General features: G+C 35.9%; 1 protein-coding gene across 5 annotated transcripts in view; it reads left to right on the forward strand.

Moving 5' to 3' along the window:
- The window catches only part of TMX3 (thioredoxin related transmembrane protein 3), a 127,810-nt gene that overhangs the window by 33,482 nt on the left and 74,673 nt on the right, over positions 1–19,655 (forward strand). For all 5 annotated transcript variants that reach the window (XM_016431706.2, XM_056823606.1, XM_007487772.3 and 2 more), the window contains one exon: positions 12,741–12,786. In XM_016431706.2, the coding sequence (XP_016287192.1) occupies positions 12,741–12,786 (46 nt within the window). The remainder of the gene's footprint in view (positions 1–12,740; positions 12,787–19,655) is intronic.

Here is a 19,655-nt window from a genome sequence, read left to right on the forward strand (position 1 = left end):
ATTTGGCTAAAATATCCCTGAGTGTTATCTTTTTGGGATCTCTTTTGAGAAGTGATCAGTAGATTCTTTCCATTTCTATTTTGTCCTTTGATTTTAGAATATCAGGGCAGTTTCCTTTGATAATTTCTTGAAGGAGAATGTCTAATTTTTTTGTTTGTTTTTTGGTAATGGCTTTCATTCCAATAATTCTTCCAGTAGTTCTTAGATTATCTCTCTAAGATTTATTTTCAAGGTCAGTTATTTTTTCCAATGAAACATTTCACATTTTCCCCCCTTCTTTTGACTTTGCTTTTTGTTTCTTGATGTCTAATGGAGTTTTTTAGCTTCCATTTGGTGAATTCTATTTTGTAAAAACTATTTGAGTCACTACTTACTTTTTTCTTGGATCTGAGGAAGAAAGTACCAGAGAGAATTTTCACTACCTGTTTGGTTATTGGCTTTTCCTTGGAAGATTTAGGTTACAGCTCTGAAGATTTCAAGATATTATCAATATCCCTTAAAGACTATTCAATCATACTTACTTAGCATTGAATATATAATAGATTAGGGAAATCCTAAATTCTCTCTCTCTCCCATCTTAATTCCCTTATCCTTTTTCCTTTAAAACAAATCCCTGTTTCCAGTATTATAAAGAATGATTTGTCTGTTAAAGCTTCAGTCAACTTACCAATTCTGAATCCCTGCTTGAATGTAACTGAAAAGAGAACAGAATTGGGTGGGGGGAGGAGAGGGAAGAATTCTCTTTCCTATTACCTTAGTTCTCAGTGTGTTTGCCCAGCACTTTCAGTTACCTTAAACAACTCAGTAAAAGGGCCTCCAATACAATAGCCTACTGCTCTCCTGTGACCACAAGTACTAGTATGTGCTGGTGTTCCTTCTCACCCTGAAAATTTCTCCCCCAAACTGCTATTTTGATTTGCATATGAGCAATGCAACAAGAGTCTTTGCACCCAGAGCCTGCAGAGGTACTCCCATAATCTCCTCTGGAGCAATTGTCTGCTCCTCCCTCCTCCCCCAAACTGTCTGGCTGAGAGCTCCATAAGCCTTTGCTGTTGCTCCAGCTGTGCCCATGGCCTTTTGCAGCAGCAGGGCCTATTCTAGCATGCTGCTGTGTCTTCTACTGCCACCTCAGTGCATTAGAGCTTTTGTCCTGGTCTTCTGAATTGCTTTGAACATAAATTACTTCCCCACATCTTTTTGTGGGTGTGCTCTAAAATTCTTTCTGAGGCATTACATCACAGTTTTTGGGAAGATAATTTGGTAGAAATCAGATGGGTCCAGTACCTTTGCTACCCTCTTGGCTCCCCCCACACACTTATTCCCCCCACCCCCCATATTCTTTATATAAGAAAAAAACTCATAAAGGAAATAAAGTGAAAAATGATATACTTCAATTTGCATTGAGACTCTCAGTTCTTCCTATCACTTTGCTTAGCTTTTTAAAATCTGTATTTGCTATGAATTTACTTTGTTCATTTTAAAATGACAATTCTCATATTTCTCATATTATGTTTATTAGTCTTTAATGTTGGAGGGACTATGGGACTATGGGGAAAGAGGAACATTAATGTTCTGCTGATGGAGCTGGAAATTGGTTCAGCCATTCTGGAAAGCAATTTTTTTTTTTAATAAAACACTTACCTTCTGTCTTAGAGTCAATACTGTGTATTGGCTCCAACGCAGAAGAGTGGTAACAGCTAGGCAATGGGGATCAAGTGACTTGCTCAGGGTCACACAGCTAGGAAGTGTCTGAGGCTGGATTTGAACCTATGACCTCCCATCTCTAGGCCTGGCTCTCAGTCCACTGAGCTACCCAGCTGCCCCCTGGAAAGCAATTTGTAACTATGTCCAAAAAATTCCTAAATAGTTCATGCTATTCATAAACCTTTACCCATAGGAGATCAAAGGGAGAAAGGACTAAATAAAATACAAATATACTTATATATAGCATTTCACTTTGTAATGTCAAAGAATTGAAAATTAAAGGAGAGCCTACCTTTCTTTTGGGAAATGGCTGGATATAAAATAATACAACTATTTTGTAAGTGATGGTAGGGCCTTTTCCCAGAAACCTGGGAATATTCATACGAACAGATACATAAAATGAAAAGACTCAGGAAAATATAATAATACCACCATTGTAAAAGTAAGCTACTTCTGAAAGAATTCTGATAGCAAAATGTTCAACCATGATTTCAAAAAATTTTCAAAGAATGAATACATACTTCTTATCTCTTGACAAAATGGTGATGGATTCAAGGTGCAGAATGAGACATATTTTGAGAGTATGCCAATATTAAAATTTCTTTTGTTTGGCCGTGTATGTTTGTTAAGAGTTTTCCCTCCCACCCCAATAGAGGGGGCAAAGTAAATTGAGAAATAGATTTTTATTCATTGAGATATATTTGATTTATTTAAAAAATTCATTAGTATTTCCAAACCAAAAACTAACTCATAGTTTTGCTTATCATTTCCCTTATTTTCCATTTCATAGCTTTCCCCAATTTTTAATATTCTGTTCTTATTTTAGGTTTTTTTATTGATTTTTCTAGTTTTAAGATTGTATGTTCAATTCCTTATTTCACTTAAAATTTTGTTAATTTGTGATTTCAAAGATATAATGTTTCTTCTGAGGGACATTTTAGCTCTCTATAATAATTTTTTAAGTGTGTGATCATTTTATAATATTAGTTCTAAAACTGTCTCACTTGTCCTTTTGACCTCTCAACCTATTAATGCTCTTTTTTGCTAATTTTATTTGTTTTCATTGATGCTACTTTTTGTTGAGAGGTGCGAGTCATTTTATTATCACTTTCCTCCTCTTCCTCTGACTTTTTTCTATTCTCTACAAAAAAAAGAGCAGCCTTTGCCAAGCAACAAGTTAGCATAGCCAATCAGAACAAATCTACACATTGATCATGTCTAAAAATATATGTCTAATATTGCATGCCTTGGTCTTACCTTTCTGTTAAGGGATATGGCAATCATTATTCATCATTGGTCCTTTAGAGTCATGGCTTTTGGTTGCATAAGTTCTTAAGTATTTCAAAGTTGTTTTTCTTTACAATGTTGTGGTCATTGTGGAAATTGTTACTTGTTTTGTTTATTTCACTTTGCATATCAATTTATATAATTTTTTTTCAGCTTCCTCAGGATCTTTTCTTTTTGTCATTTTTATGTTAATATTTAATAACTTTCACCACATTTTAAAAAATCTTTTTGGGATATGTTCCTAGTAGTGGTAATCTAAGGGGATCTAGGGTAAGTTTAATTTGAGCTAGTCCCATTGTAGTTTAGGTTAAGTATTGAAACAAAATGAAATACTCATAGGTTATCCAAAAGTTTACAAAAAGAGATTTAGTTAGCCATTGGAACATAAGCATATTCATTGAGGACATTCCTGTTTGCTTTATATGAGAAGTTGTTCCCTCGCCTGAGTCATCCAAAAGCTTCTCTTGGTTGCTTTCTGCTCAGGTAACCAGGAAATGATATCAGAAGCAAGAGTAGTTTAATCCTCTGAACTATTTAAGTCTCAAGAATGGGAAAGGGAATCTGAAGAGAAGTCTCAAAGGAAAGGATAGGATCCTTGTAGAGGGGAGAGGGTTTGGATATTTTTTCTTATTTCATAATGACTTATGGATATAGTTCTGAATGGTAAACCAGATTATAGCGTCACTAGCAGTGAATTGGTAAGCCTACCTTCTCCTCTCCAGTAATTGTTACTTTTGTTTTTTTGAGGGTTGCCATTTTGCTGTTTGTGAGAGAGAACCTCAGAGTTTTAATTTGCATATGTCTTATAAATGATTTACATCATTTTTTCATATGATTTTGTTAGTATTTTTCTTCTTTAGAGAGCTAGCTATTTATATCCTTTCACCAATTATCCATTATAGAATGGCTCTTTCAACATATATTAAGCCTATAATGTGTGCCTCATGTTATTCTAGGTTCTGAGAATACGAAAATGAAACAATCACTTCTTCAGGGAAATTATATTCTTGTAATGTTTGTTTATTGATCATATTTCTAATATTAATCACTGTTTTCATTATTTTTTTGACCCGTAAAGGATGTATTTGTTTTTTTTTTAGTCAATAAGTCAATTTATCTTCCTGGAACTGTACTAATCTCAAGGGATGCAATGAAAAACAAAAAAGTCTACTCTCAAGAAACTTCCAATATAATAGGAGATATAACAGACAAATAGCTATATACAAACTATACATATAGGAAATAATTATCAAGAGTTGAAGCACAAGAATTAGGACGGATTGGGAAAGACTTGTTTGTGGAGGTGGGATTTTAATTGAAGATGAAGGAATCTAGAATGTGGAGGAGAATAGGTGAAAGGAGAGCATTCCAGGCATAGAGACAACCAGAAAAAGATGTCCCAGGGCCAAGAGATGGTGTATCTTATTTATGGAATAGTAAAGAGTTTAGTTTCCCTGAATATAAGAGTATGTAGGGAGTATCAAGTTTAAGAAAACAGGAAAAATGGAACAGAAAGTTAAGTCCTGATGGACTTTCAGCACCATTTAGAAGATTTTATATTTGATCTTTGAGATTATAGGAAGCCATTGGAATTTATTGACTACAGAGGAGACATGGAAGCACCTTTGCTTTTGGGAACTGAATGGAGGATGAACTGGGTTGTAGAAGGATTTATGACTGGCAGACAAACTTATCAGGTAAATAAAATAGTCCAGGCAGGAGGTGATCAGGGTCTGTACCAAGTTAGTGGCTATATCAGAGTAGAGAGAGGGAGATACATTAGAGAGATGCTGCAATGGTGAAATCAATAGACCTTGGCAACAAATTGGATGTGGTAGGTGTGTGAAGATTAAATTTAACTCTCTTTTATTCCTTTATTTCTAATAAGCCTTAATAAATCTCCTACAATATAATATTTTTATTATTGCACATTAATTTTAATTTTTACAGGTGAAAGATAGTGAGGTGAGGATGACAATGATCCAGGGGAGTTGGGGGTATCTTTTACAGTAATAAGGAAGTTTGGAAGCAGGAGAGGTTTAATGGGAAAAGTAATAAGCTTAGTTTTAGACATGCTGAATTTAACATGTCTTTTGGATTGTCAGTTCAAGATGTCTGAAAGGAAGTTGCTGGCAGAATTTAGTTTATAGACTACAACTAGGACACTGCTCTAGATCCATCCTCCATCATTTAATATACCATTCTCCCATTCATAATCTCTTTGCTTCTTTGTCCTTTGCTTTATCTTTTATTCTGCACTCCTTCAAAGTCATCAGATTGAAAATCAAGCTTGCAAACTGCACTGGGTGGTTAATTATATTTGTAATAAGTCCAGAGTTATCTCTCTTCTGTGATTAGGGCAGCCACCCAAGTCCTTTATTACTCTAATGGCCCCTTCCTAGCAGGATTGTTGGGAAGAACAAGTGAGATAATAGATATAAAATATTTTGCACACCTTCAAGCGTAATATAAACGTTAACTTATTACTGTTACTATAGTTTGTGGCTGACACTGAAGTAAAGAAGTTTATACTCAAGTCAGCTCTCTAGGGGTGTGCTGTCCTTGAGGACTTTCTCCAGAAGATGGTACTGGGATCCCATGACTGCAGCCTCAAGAGATAGTATGATAGAACCAGATTCAGGTACTTTTTGTAGCCTATCCACCCTTCATGTTTCCTCATTGGTATTAAAGGGCTTTTGGGCTTGCCTCCATTAGGGGGTACTGTGAGACTATCCTGGGTAAGTCTGGTGGGCCCTAATTACAGTTCAGAAATTAACTTTAGATTATCTTTTATTTTCAAATCCTTGTATCTATCCTTTTTTTCCCCAATTATGTTTTGTGAAGCTTCACTCTTAGATTAGTGCCACCTTTTATTTCCTCTTCTATTGAAATACTGCTAAGTATAGCTAAAGAACCAATCACAAAATAGTGATGATTAGGTCCACTACAAATTCTGTGGCTAGCACCAATAATTTGGAGTTTTGCATTGTTATTACTCTAGGATTGTGGCCCTAGGCAGGCTTTTGCTCCTGAGAGACTGTGGCTGCCTAACTATAGCCAGGGCATATTTTCAAAGCCTGGAGCCTATGTCTTCACAAGACTGAAAAGAGAGTAGGAGGTTGGAGGGTGTGATATGAGGTTGTTGAAAGTCTATGTTGCAGTCCTTGGATGTGCTAGAGCTGTCTCATTGTCTTATCCTGAGAAGTAAGGGAGGGATTCTGAATGAGGTCAGGGTTGGTAATCATCAGTTCATTTTCTTTTCTTTTTTTTAACCTTCTTTGGGAGTCTGGGTTCCCTAGACCATCAAAACAGCTGATGTCACTTTATATTTGGCCCATAATTTCTTTTTTGGAGAAGTTTGAGAGGCTATGGAAATAAAAGAAAATCACTAGGCCTGCAACTTGTTTCTCATTGACCACACTATTTGTCAGCTTCACCCTGATGGCTTCTTCTCTGCTGCCTACAAAATATGCTTATATCTCTCCCATCCTTAAACAAAACCTTACTTCATCTGACCTTTCTTAATAGCTATCATTTTATAGCTCTTTTCCTTCCTATGTTCTTGAGAATGCTGTCCACACTGGGTGCCCACCCTTCTTGTTCTGTCATTCTTCTTTAAGCCTTATGTAGCCCAACACCTCACCTTATCACTCAGCTGAAACTGTCTTCCCCAAATTATCCTTCATATTTTATTCATTATATTTAAATATTGAAGAGAGGAGGAGAGATGTGGTTAAGGTGGTGATAGTGGTGTGATGATGTACCTGATACATGTTGTCTGTAACAGTTAAAATTAGTTTCTCTGCTAAAATATTATATTTTTAGAGGTTTATTAAAGATTAAGAATTAAAGAAAATACAAAATAAGAAAGCATGTGTCTAGGCCCAGGGAGCCCATTCACAACCACTCACTACACCCTGCCTGGTAGAGCCGCATGTGCCTAGAGAGCAAGCAGTAGGCGGAGTCCCTTTAAATAATAATTTGTGATCTCGCACTCAGGTGAGATTCAGAGAGATTAGAGGGCAATTTGGGAACTCACAAGAACTTCTGGGGATTGAAGTCCGGGATTCAAATCTCCATTTTTACATGTCTTCCAACTCTTCCATAGAGTTACTTTCTATTTCAAGGAAACTGGCTTTCCTGCCTAGGTGGGAGGATATCCAGAGAGAAGAGGAGAGGACTGAAGACAGAGCCTTTTCATACATCTACAGTTAGTGAGCATAATATAAATGTTGAGTTAGCAAAGGAGACTGAGGAGAGGCCAGACAGGTGGGGAGGAAAAAAATCAGGAGAAGGGGTGCTCTGTGGTGGCTCAGTGGATAAGGAGTGTGGCCTAATTAGTGATAGGAAATTCTGGGTTCAAATTTTGTCTCAAGACACTGTGACTCTGGACAAATCACTTCAATTAATCTCAGTTGCCTAGCCCTTGCCATTCTTTGTCTGAACTGATACTTAGTATTGGTTCTAAAACAGAAGGTGAATATTGTGAATCTTAAAAATTCTCAGACCCTACTTCATAAGATTTGGTTAAGACTATTCCCCATTTTAAACAATGAAGGGACTTAGTCAGGAATGTGAGAACTCTACTCCACCCATACTTAAGCATACTTTAGGGGAAGATAAAGTTGAACAATGAAAAGTACTTAACCTATACTTAAAATAAGGCAAACAACCCTTAAGCTGTGCCTATTTTTAGATCTAATACAAAAGGGTGCTAAGTACCTATACAAGGTCAGGCAACTTGTAGACTTACAAGGGACAAAGAGGTGAGAATTTACTCAGAGATTTTAGTCTACTCAGGTGTGAAACTCAAAAGTTTAGCCTACTCAGGTGTGAATTAAGAATGGTCTCGCCTTTTACTGTGATTGGTAGATGTGAGAACTTAGGGGACATAGGAGAAAATTCCCTTTAAAAGGAGATGATAAGCTGAGAGCAAGGGACTCTCTTGGGGCTCCGTCTCAGAGAACTCTCTCTGGAGATTAAGCTGGCCAAAGCTGAACTGGTGTCTCTCTGAACACTAGAATCTTGCTTGGACAAATCTTGTGGTGAGTTGATAAAAGACTGACTGATCTCTTAGGGTTTTTAGCCTAGGCTGGCTCATTCTGGCCTAGGCTGGTCTAGCCCTTTTCTCATTATTTCCTTTTTCTCTCTCTCTCCCTTTCATTAATTCCTCATTTGTATTAATTAAAATCTCTATAAAACCCAGCTGACTTGGGTATATTTAATATTTGGGAATTTTTCCCTGGTGACCACCTTATATTTGATTTAAAACAGAGACACTGTCTTGAAACCATATTTTCTGCATTCACAATTTAAGCCAACCACTCTTTTATCTGCCACAGTTTATGGCTTCCACTATTTTAATTATTACAATATTTAAAAAAACAAAACAAAACAGGAGAGAACAGTGTCCAAAACCCTTCCTAAGAACAACAAGAAAAAAAACAAGAAAGTAGAGATTATCGAGGAAAAGAGGATATTAGCAGGCTAAATGTTGCAGAGAGATAAAATAGAATGAGAACTGAAAAAAAGACCTTTTGATTTGGCAATTTAAAGATCATTGGTAACTTGAGAAAGTATTTTTAGTTGAGGATAGAGTCAGAAACTCAAAAGGATTGAGTAATGAGTGAAACAAAAGGACATGGAAGCAAGGGATGTAGATAGATTCTTCCAGGAATTTGACTGAAAGAGGAGAGATTTAAGATAACAGAAGATGATCAAGTCTAGTGAATGTTTTTTAAGATGAGGATGATGGGTTCATTTGAAAACAATAGGGAAGGAACCAATTGATAAGGAGAAATTGGAGATTTTAAAGACAAAGTAGGGATGTTTGAGATTGAAATCTTCTTGAGAAGAGAGGAAACGATGAGACCAGAGACATATATAATAAAGAAAGGAGAGAGAGTAGGAAATAATCCCAAGAGATTCTGAGATCAAGAGGAGGTAAGGGGGATCCACATTGAATTTCCATGATTTGCCCCCTTCCCCCAACAAAGAGGTGAGATCCTCTCCTGAGACAAAATAGAGAAGTAGAAGTGTGGGAGATTTTAGGAGAGAAGAGATTGGAAAGCTTCTTTGAACAGATAAAGGAATCTGTTAGGGAAGAAATAATAAGTTTACATTACTATAGTTAATGTGTTTTTGAAGTTAAAGTTGTTTAACAAAATTATATTGTTCCCAGGCAACACAGTAATGACATTTACTCCAATTCCATTCAGCTACCTGTGAGTAAGAGCACAAGGGGAATGTAAGAGGGAAAATTAGGAGACTGGCTGTAAATCAAAAGTAGTGGGGGGTGGGGGGGAAGATGGAAAAATAAGAGAGAAAGGTTAAACTTATCCTTGCTGCTCCATTGACTTTGCTATTCTGTGACCACCATTAGGGTCCCCTAGCCACTCTCATAGTAAGTCCAGCCAGCAACAAACAGGGAAGAAAAGAAAGCAAAATCCACTCATGCCTCAGTTTATCAAACTTTTTCTCCACCCATTAACTCTCAGACATCACATCTCAGGAGCCAACTGTGGCTTTCTATTTTACCTGGGCCACTGGAGGTGTGGGGAGTGAGTGGGACTGTCAGTGTAGGAGACATCTGGCCTACCCCTGTCTCTTGATCTCTTGACTCTATTGCTGTCTGTTTCCAGATGCCATTCTGTCCTTGTTGATTAGCTCAATGATTTCCTTCAGATCAAGTTCAGGCTCACGCCAGTTAGTCTACAGGAGATGTCATCTGCGCAACCCCCAAAACAGGGGAGGGTAAATCTCCTTCACATAGGAAAAAGGTAGAAGAAGTAAACAAGAAGAAAGGGGAAAAAAAAGATTTGGCAAGGAGTGAGTGGTGCTAGGATTTGGGTAAAAAAATTTTTTTTTAAATTTTATTTCATCAATTTAGAACATTATTTCTTGGTTACAAGAATCATATTCTTTCCCTCCCCTCTCCCCACCCTTCTCATAGCTGACACGCAATTCCATTGGGTATTACATGTCTCCTTGATCAGAACCTATTTCTATGTTGTTGATATTTGCACTAGGATGATCATTTAGAGTCTCCCTCCCCAATCATATCCCCCTCAACCCATGTAATCAAGAAGTTGTTTTTCTTCTGTGTTTCTACTCCCAGTTTTCCCTCTGAATGTAAATAGTGTTCTTTCTTGTAGATCTCTCAGAGTTGTTCAGGATCACTGCATTGCCACTAATGTAGAAGTCCATTACATTCGATTGTACCACAGTGTATCCATCTCTGTGTGGGCAAAACATTTGAAAGTAGAAAATAAGATAAAATTGAACTGGTCAACACCAGTCAAAGATTGGAAATAGAGGGAAGCATCAGGCTGGAGGCCATCATGATAATGAAAAATAAGTTTAGAAAGGATGAAACAAAGGGATAAATGGAATGGTGGTTCATAGGTTTTGTTTTTTTTAAGAAGGTTTCTACTGATAGGGAGTGGTGAGATCCAGGGAATGACCAACTAGGCATGGTTGAGGTCAAGGAAAAAAAAATTATAGGATTTAAAGACACTGAGGAATTGAAATGTTAGGTTTGGGTTGTTTTTTTTTTTTTAAATCAGTAAAGTTCTCTTTATTACAGACCTGCAAAAAACGAGAGAATCACAAATGTGTATGTGTATGACATATATATATATATATATATATATATATATAAACCTGGAAAATGGGCATGGCCAAATTCAAGTGGAGGTGTGTTTTGGAGTTTGACATATACATCATAGGGAATAAGGAGCATGCATGGGCAAGTTTGGAGCATTCTTCTGGAATGTTCATCCCCAGTGCACAGATTCCACGTTTCCCCATTATCCACCTTGTCATCATTTGTCAGTGTGGGAGGGGGGTCTCACTGCTCTTCTGGAATGAGAGTATGGGGCAGGGGGGGGATGTGTACATTGGATGACCACTATAGATAATTAATTGTGTCCTACAGTTCCAAACTATAGTAAATATAAAACAATATGAGTAATTAATATAATGAATTAGATCCAAAGCTGATGCCCAGTATAAAATATTTATAGAACTAGTATGCAGAATAAATAACTGATTAGTCTGCAATTCATACTTGATTAATGCTGAAACTATAGGTTTTTCTGTTGATGTTTAACCAGTGCTAACTTGTGAGAAATACAAGATTTTATGGGATGAGGATCTTATTCCTATTACTACCCCTCACTGTCCACTGTCTGCCCACATCAGGATCAAGCATGTGAGGGAGAACCACTCCAAGCATCCCTAAGACCACCTTCCTTCCATAATTAGCAACAGCCCTAAGAACCAGAGCTTTATGTATAGATATTGAAGCCCCAAAGTGTTAACAGTAGTGTTTGGGGAAGAAGAAGACAGTATTGAAATGGGTGCTAAACTCTTAGGAAAGGAAGAACAATGACATTGCAATTGTCATGTTACAATCACCATGATGAGGATTGTGTAAAAAATTTTACTTGTATGAATTTCAAAGTTCCTGAGTGATTCCTGTTAAGGGAGAGCCTAAAAGCATCATTGAGTGTTACAGCAAAGAGTATTATGACTTCTGCTCCAGAACCAGTAGGGAGAAACTTGAGGTAGGCAGGCCAAGGAAAAGTCTATTCCAATAGTCCAGATATGAGGTTATAATGGGCTATATCATGGTGGTGCTTATGTCAGAGGAGAGAGGTTATAAAAATAAATGTGACAGGACTTGGCAACAGATTGGATTTGGGGATTAAGAGTGAAGAGTTGAGAATGACTTCTAGGTTGAAAGACTGAATAACTGAGGGAATCTTGTTTTCACGAACTATATTCTCTCTTCTCTTTCAAGTTCTTGGAAAAAAACTGTCTATACTATATCCATATTCATGCTAGCAAAGATATATATATATATATATATGTATATATGTATATATGTACATGTACCCCATAATACATATATTATGGGGTGGAAAAGAATGATAATGAGTACCGTTTTGGACATTTGAGTTTAAGGTGTTTAATAGGATATCCAATTTGAGATGACTAAAAGCAATTGAAAGGAGTGAGAACAGGCGGGAGGTTAGGGCTGGATATATGGATCTGATAGTTGATAAGATCTAATAACTGATGATGTAAGGTGATGAAATCAAGTGAAATAATATACATAAAGAAGAAGGACCTTCACGGATCCCATTAGGAGGTATGACGTGAATGAAGATCCAGTGGCAGCAAAATAGGTAGAACAACCTATATTGAATAGTGTCATGGAAACCTCAAGAGAATATTAAAGAGAAGAGAGTGATCTACAGTTTCAAATGCAAAGAGATCAAGAAGGATGATTAACAGTTAAAATATCAAGAAATTCCAGACAGTCAACTAAAGAATTGTGATTTGTGTAAAGGGAAGGAATATCTATACCACCAATAAAAATACCAATCCTTAGATAAATGAGTAGGTTTTTTGTCTCAATATGTCTCATTTTCATTTATCAATTTTAAATTCATGAATATAAGTAAAAAGTAAAAAATTTAAATACAAAATTCTCCCTCATTTGTTATGTACTTATTAGCCAGTAAACATTAAGTTCCAACTATATATTGGGCACTGTGCTAAATAGTGAGGATATAAGTAAAAGGGCAAAAGTCAGTTCCCTGTTCTCAGTCCGCTTCAGAACTTCAAGGATAAAGATACTACCTCTTCCCAGGATGATACATCTGGCTTTTAGTTTAGGACTTTAGTGGAGGATTGGTATGTAAAGAAGATTAAATTGATTTATTGTTCTTTTAATTTTCCAGGCATTGCTTCAGAGTTTGGAGTTAGAGGATATCCAACAATTAAGCTGTAAGTTATGTGCATTTTTATCACTCCACTTGTTCTTGATATCTTACCTTGGGAAGAAGGGCTTCTTTTCCTAGCATCTATTTTTATACTGTAACTAATACTGATGGCAGGTTATAATTTACAAAAAAAACTTTCTTGAAAACATTTTTAGTAGTTAGTTAATGAAAGTTCATATTTTATAAATTAACCTACTGAGGCTCAGAGATTTGAGGAATTTGCCTAGCATAGACCTAGATATCATTGGTCAAGACTTGAGTTCCCATGTTAATTTCCTGAGTCTTACTTTTTTTCAGTCCAGTATATATTTAGATCCAACTTGGCATACCAGGGAATATCATCATATAAGATACTTATAAAAAATAAATTAATAAAATTTTAATTATAAATCAGGACCTGTGGTTTAGTGAAAGGAACAGTGGACTTGGAATCAGAAGACTTGTTACAGTTCTGCCTTTCCTACTTATTAGTTGTGTGATCCGTGTCAATCTACTTAATTCTGAAGTGTCTCAGTTTCTTATCTATAAAGTAGAGATAATAATGACTTAACTCCCTCCCTCTTAGTATTGTTTTAAGGATTACTTGAGATGTTAATTGCTTTGTAAAATATAAAATGCCATGTTAGCTATTATTACAATGATTGAAATTCAACTTTGGAATTTGGGATTTAAATGAAAACTGTTCAAAATCATTTGGATTAATGAAAATTTGAGTTAAGTAATACTTGGTATTTGTTGATCAGGTTTAGTGTAGAATTCCAGAACTGAAACATATTCCCTCAGACTTAAATAAAATAAAATTAAGAGAACTAGTTAAATCATTTAAAAAAAATCTCTTCCTTAGACTTGTTTGCTGAGGCTAAGGGAAAATAAATAACTAAGCAATTTCATCATAATCAACCTAGTAGTTTGCATTGCTATAATTTAAAAAAAGGAAGAAAATAGTCTACAAACTATAAATCAATACGCTTACCTTTAGTTCTTTGGACATTCTGGGACACAATTAAAAAGATGTTTGGAAATCTGGCCTCAGATACCGTCCAGATGTGTGACTCTTGGCTAGTCGCAATCCCCAACTGCTCAACCTTTACCATTCTTCTGTCTTGGAACTGATACTTAGTATCGATCATAAGTGAAGTCAATATAGTCATCAAGAGCAGATGAGGCCACACTAATCTAATTTCCCTTAAAAAAAACAAACCCTGTTCTGTTTTAGACTTGATATTAAGTATAAGCAGCAAGGGCTAGGCAGTTAAGGTTAAGTGACTTGCTTGACCAGGGTCACACAGCTAGGAAGTTTCTGAGGCCAGATTTAAACCCAGGATCTTTCATCTCCAGACCTTGCTCTCTAATCACTGACTACCCTCCTAATTTCCTTTTTTACAGAATTTCTAAACAACCAATGGATAAGTAGAATGCTGCAGTTATTGTTGACTTGTAGTTTAACAAAAGGCTCTTGTAAAATATCTAATAATTCTTTTGGAGAAGGGGTCTGTGTGCCTGTGTGTATAAAAAGAGAGAGATTGAGATTTAATGAGGGATTCAGAACTAGTTGGATAGCTGAACACACAGAAAAGGTAATAACTTCCCACTTTCTCTATTTTTCATCTCCCATAACCTATTACTCTACTTCATCATACCTATATAAAAGAAATGGCCCTGCCCTTGATCTTGCCCAAATCCACAATTGTCCTACTTATTTGATTATAATTTTTTATCATGTTTTGATTCATACCTTCTCTCTCATCACTATTCCTTCTCTTAATTCTTTCCTAGGCTCTCACATCTACACTGCCATATCCTTTTATTTCTTTCCCCGCTACCTACAAATATTCCCCTGTCTCAGCCATCATTTAAAAAAAAAAGCTCTTAATCTGACCATCCCCACATTTTATTATCCTATATAGTTCTCTCCTTCCCTTTTAGGCAAAAATCTTTGATAAAGCTTTCTGTATTGGGTGCTTCTACTTTCTCTACTCTTTCTTCTTAATCATCTACAATCTAGTTTCTTATTCTACTTTTCAGCTGAAACTGTTCTCTCCAAAGTAATCAATAATCTCTCTGTTGTTAAATGTAATGCCTTCATTCCTCATCCTTCTTGGAACCTCTGCAGCATGACACTAATGATAACCCTCTCCTAGATACTCTTAATGTTTTTATAACACTGCTGGGTTTCTGGTGTCTTCCTCTCTGTCTGACTGATTGAGCTTTCTCAGTCTCCTTTGTTCATTCTTCATTGGTGACATAACCTCTTTACTGTGGATTTCTCATAAGACTTTGCTCTGAGCCATCTTCTCTTTTCCTGCATAGTTGGATGGCCCTTTGGGCATGGTTCCAGATTGTTCTCCAGAATGTTTGTATCAGGTCAGAGCTTCACCATCAATGTATTAGTGTCCTGATTTTTTCAAATTCCTCTCCAACATTTATAATTTTTTTTTATCATGTTAGTCTAATGGGTATGAAGTGATACCTCAGAGTTGTTTTAATTTCATTTCTCTAATCAATAGTGATTTGGATCATTTTTTCATGTAACTAAATGTTGTTGTAATTTCTTCATCTGAGAATTGTTTGTTTATATCCTTTGGCCATTCTTCAGTTGGAGAATTGCTTAAACTCATCTGTTCTCATGTGGATTCATTTATCATTTCTGTGTAGGTGATTTCCAGATCTTTATATCCAGCCCTATTCTCTTGAGCTCTAGATGTAAATTACCACCTAAATCTTTTGGACTTTTCACATTGTTCCATAGGCCTTCCTGTAAAGACAATTTTATGGTTGTGACTTAAATCTAAATTAATTGGTCGCAAGGGAAAAAATCCCAAATAAAATACCCAAGTCAGTCTGGAAATTTATGGTAATTTTAATTAATATAGAGGGAAGGATTTAAGGAGAAAGAGGGAAGAGGATATAGGATTTCTCCTGCCTGGTCTGTGCCAGGGGGAGTTCAGGATTTCTGCCGCTAGGTCTCTGAAGGAGATTAGAGGCTTCTAAGAGGATAAGCTTGGAAAGTAAAGGAGAAAAAATTCAGCCAGAAACTTGCCACCGAAGCAGACAATAGCTTGAAGCCACACCACATCAAGATGCCGAAAGGCCAACACTCTGCCATCAGCCAATTCTCCACCGCCAAAAAGGTACTGGAGAGAGGAAGTGAGCATATAGACCTTTTACTCTTGTGTCCTTTCCTCTAAATGCCCATTCCTTAGTTCTCATCTTCTTTGATTAGATTATATCTTTAGTTACTTAACACTTCTAAAATTTAAAAATTTATTAATTTTATCTTTTGTTACCTTTTTGTATTAAGATCTAAAAATAGACTTAACTTAAAGTTCTAGCTTCACTATAAAGTAAGAACTAAGTACCTTCATTGTTCAATCAGGAGATTACAACTTTATTTTCACCATAAAGTAAGATCTAATGTAGGGTGGAGAAATTTAAAGTTCACAAGACACTCCTGATTTTGTTAGACTAAGTAGGGTAGGGAAATCTAAAGTTCACATTCCAAATTCCACATAACTAAAATAGGCATTATTATGTTTCTTAATAAACTTTTGACTACTGACAACTTTCTCATTATTATTTGGTCTACTGTTATACCAGTCTCTTAGTTTTACAACCTTGACTTCATACTCTTCCTCAAATCACATATTGCCCATTGTCAATTCTTATTTTCTTACTCATACAGCTACTCTATTATAGTTCAGGCCTTCATGCCATTTTACTTACATTATAGCAAAAACTTTTAATCTCTGTGTTTATCTCTCCCCAGACCAATTCACCCTCAGCTTAGTTAAAAAAGGAATTTTTCTGAAGCATAAGTTTTCTAAATTCCCTGTCACCACCCTTGCTTATTAAATTCCATTGTCTGTTTACCACAGTATTATATAGTCTTCTCTTTGCCTTCTAAAGTTCCTCTCAACTGGCCTTATCTTTCTGCCTTCTTAAACTTTACTCCTTGTCTTTTCTCACACATGGCACCATTTAACCTTATCTTTGCCTTTTTTCTTTCTTTTAATAATAAATTTTTTCCAGATTAAATGTGAGTACAATTTTTAGTGTTCATTTTCTGATATCTTACAATCTATGTTCTCTCTCTCCCTTCCCAAGAAGCAGGTAATATGATAAAGGTTGTGCATATTTTCATGTTTACCATGTTGTGAAAGAAGACATGTATTGCCTGCGTGCTTCAGTCTACATTTTGACTCCAACTTCTTATGTTCCCCTTAATGACAGTTAAATCATTCACAATTGATCATATATTACTATTGTTACAATAAAAACATTTTCTTCATGTCAGAATTTCTTACGCTTTTGACCATTTGTAAATTGGGGAATACTTTGTATTCTTATAAATTGGACTCATTTCTCCATAGGTTTGAGAAACAAAGCTTTTATTAGAGAGACTTGCTATAAAGGTTTTTTCCCCGAGTTTGTTGTTTGCCTTTTAATCTTGGTTACATTGCTTTTGTTTATGCAGAAACTTTAATATAATGTAGATAAAATTTTACAACTTCTACAAGTCTTCTCTTAAACAATCTATTCACTTTTTCACTAGATGTCTTGAGTAGTCTTCCTCATTGCTTCCTCCTTCCTTTCCCTAGTTTGCTTCAAGACTTAGCTCAAATTCTACTTTTATGGACTTTTTTCAATACCCTTCTGCCTCCTAGCAAATTCCACCCCTATTTAGATTATCTTCTGTCTACCTTTTATTTATTTTTGGTATGAGTGTCTTGCCCTCTGTGCCCTTTCACATTTTTATTGATAACTTAAATAAAGCAATATATTATTCTCATCATAGTTTCAGAGAAAACAAAACTGAGATAGGTAACACTGAGTTAGAGACAGGATTCAAAAAAGCTAGAGGATTGAACTGAATCTAGTAGGATGGAATTCAGCAGGAATAAATATAAAATCTTATTTCTGGATACACTAATGATGGTTGAAGAGTCATTTATAAATGGCAATTTAAAAAATATGCTAGTTTCAGCAGATTGCAAAGTTACTATGAGTCAACAGTATGATTTGGCAGTGAAAAAAGCTGAGGTGACTTTGGGCCACATTAAGAGAAGCATAAATTTGAAGAATAGGAGCTGATAATCTTGTTGTTCTCTTGTCTTATCAGACATTAGCTATAGTATTATATTCAGTTCTGGATGTATGATTTATAAAAAGACATTGCTATGTATAGTGCCTAGAAGAGGGAAAGGATAATGAAGGGCCTTGAGTTCATGTCAGATTAGGATCACTTGAAGGAACTGGGCTTGTTTAGCCTAAAGAAGGAAAGTCTCAGGGGAAATAAGAGTTATTTTTAAATATTTTAAGGTATTTGACATAAATGAGACCTTCACTCTATTTATTTATTTATTTATTTGTATTCCCCTCAGAAGGCAGAACCAGCAGCAATAGCTGGAAGTTGCTAAACAACTACTATGGTTTTGCTATTGTAAACCTCAAATTTCCTTAGACTTATAAATGTTGGAAATTTCACCATTGGGAAATTTCATCCTTGGAAAATTTCTTACTGATAGTCTATTGGAATGGGAACCCCATTGGCATGGGAGGTTCCTTCTCTTCCCTTCTTAAGATTACTTTAGGACAGAAACCTTTTGCTGAACAATGGAAAGGACTTTGACCTATGCTTAAGCATAGAACAGGAATTTCTTTGAGTCTTGATTGATTTTAGAATTGATACAATGGAGATACTTGGAATAAATCTCCACCCTATTCAGTCCTAATAGGATTGAGTAAGGGCTGCAGCCTAGATCAAAATTTAATTATTCCAATCTCTACCATACTCAAGTTAACAGGATTTAGAAAGGGCTGTAGCAAAGGAGTAAAGATTTAATCATTTGAAAATATGACCTTCAACAGACATGTGCAAAAGCCAGAAACCTCTGGGCGGTCCTGGGTTAAGCTAGAGCCTCCATTGGCACAGGGAAATTGATGAAGAGTGATTGGTAGATGGGAGAACTGAGGGGAGGAACTTGGATGGTTTCCTTAAAGATAGGAGGGTCTGGAGACTTGGGAAGGAGGAGAGAGAGGAGTCTTGGTCGGTGTGATTCCTGTGGGCTCTGAGAAGGCTTGCTCTGAGGGAAGCTGAAGGTGGGGGCCTCTGAGACTGTTTCTCCATTTTGGACACGTGAGTAATAGGGACTGGTCTCTTTTCTTTGCCCCAGCTATCTAAGGGCTTGGGCCTTTTGGCCCAGCCTAAACAGAAGGGGTATTTAAGCCCTATTCCCTTTTCTCTCTCTCTATCTCTAATTCCTTTCTTACTCCTGTTGTAATTAAACTCCAAAAAAAGCTGACGGCTGACTTGAGTTTTTCATTTAGGAAATACATAGCTGATTCCTTGGCGACCTTAAATTAATATATATCAGTCTTTTAAAGTGATTCCCTTGTTACACTATTAAACAAAAGAAAAGAAAACAAAAAAACCTTCTTAATGATTAGAGCTGTTTTAAAACCAAATGGACTTTTTTGACAGTGGAGAAGTACCTCCTTCTTGCAGGTCTTTAAGCAGAAGGTGCATTATCAATTGTTGTATATGTTATACTGACAATTTTTTTTCTGTGTGTTGTTTATACTAGTTGGTCCTGGATGAATAAACTAAAGTGCCTTCAAATTCTCAAATTTTGTAATCTTGTTTTAAAATTTTCTTTGATTTTTGGTCTTTTCTCATATTTTAATATGTTTTGCATTTCTTACCACCCTAACATGAAAGCAATCTATTTTACTATCCCTTCTATTAAATATCCTCACAATTATCTTCTTATTCTATTATGCTTTTTCAACCTTCAATAATTGCTCTTTTTGCATCCCAGCAGAGTTTTATGCTAATTAATGAGACATTTGATTTTTGAATGAATTTGGAGAAAA

This window comes from Monodelphis domestica, chromosome 3 (genome assembly GCF_027887165.1).
Source record: "Monodelphis domestica isolate mMonDom1 chromosome 3, mMonDom1.pri, whole genome shotgun sequence".
NCBI classification, from domain to species: Eukaryota; Metazoa; Chordata; class Mammalia; order Didelphimorphia; family Didelphidae; genus Monodelphis; species Monodelphis domestica.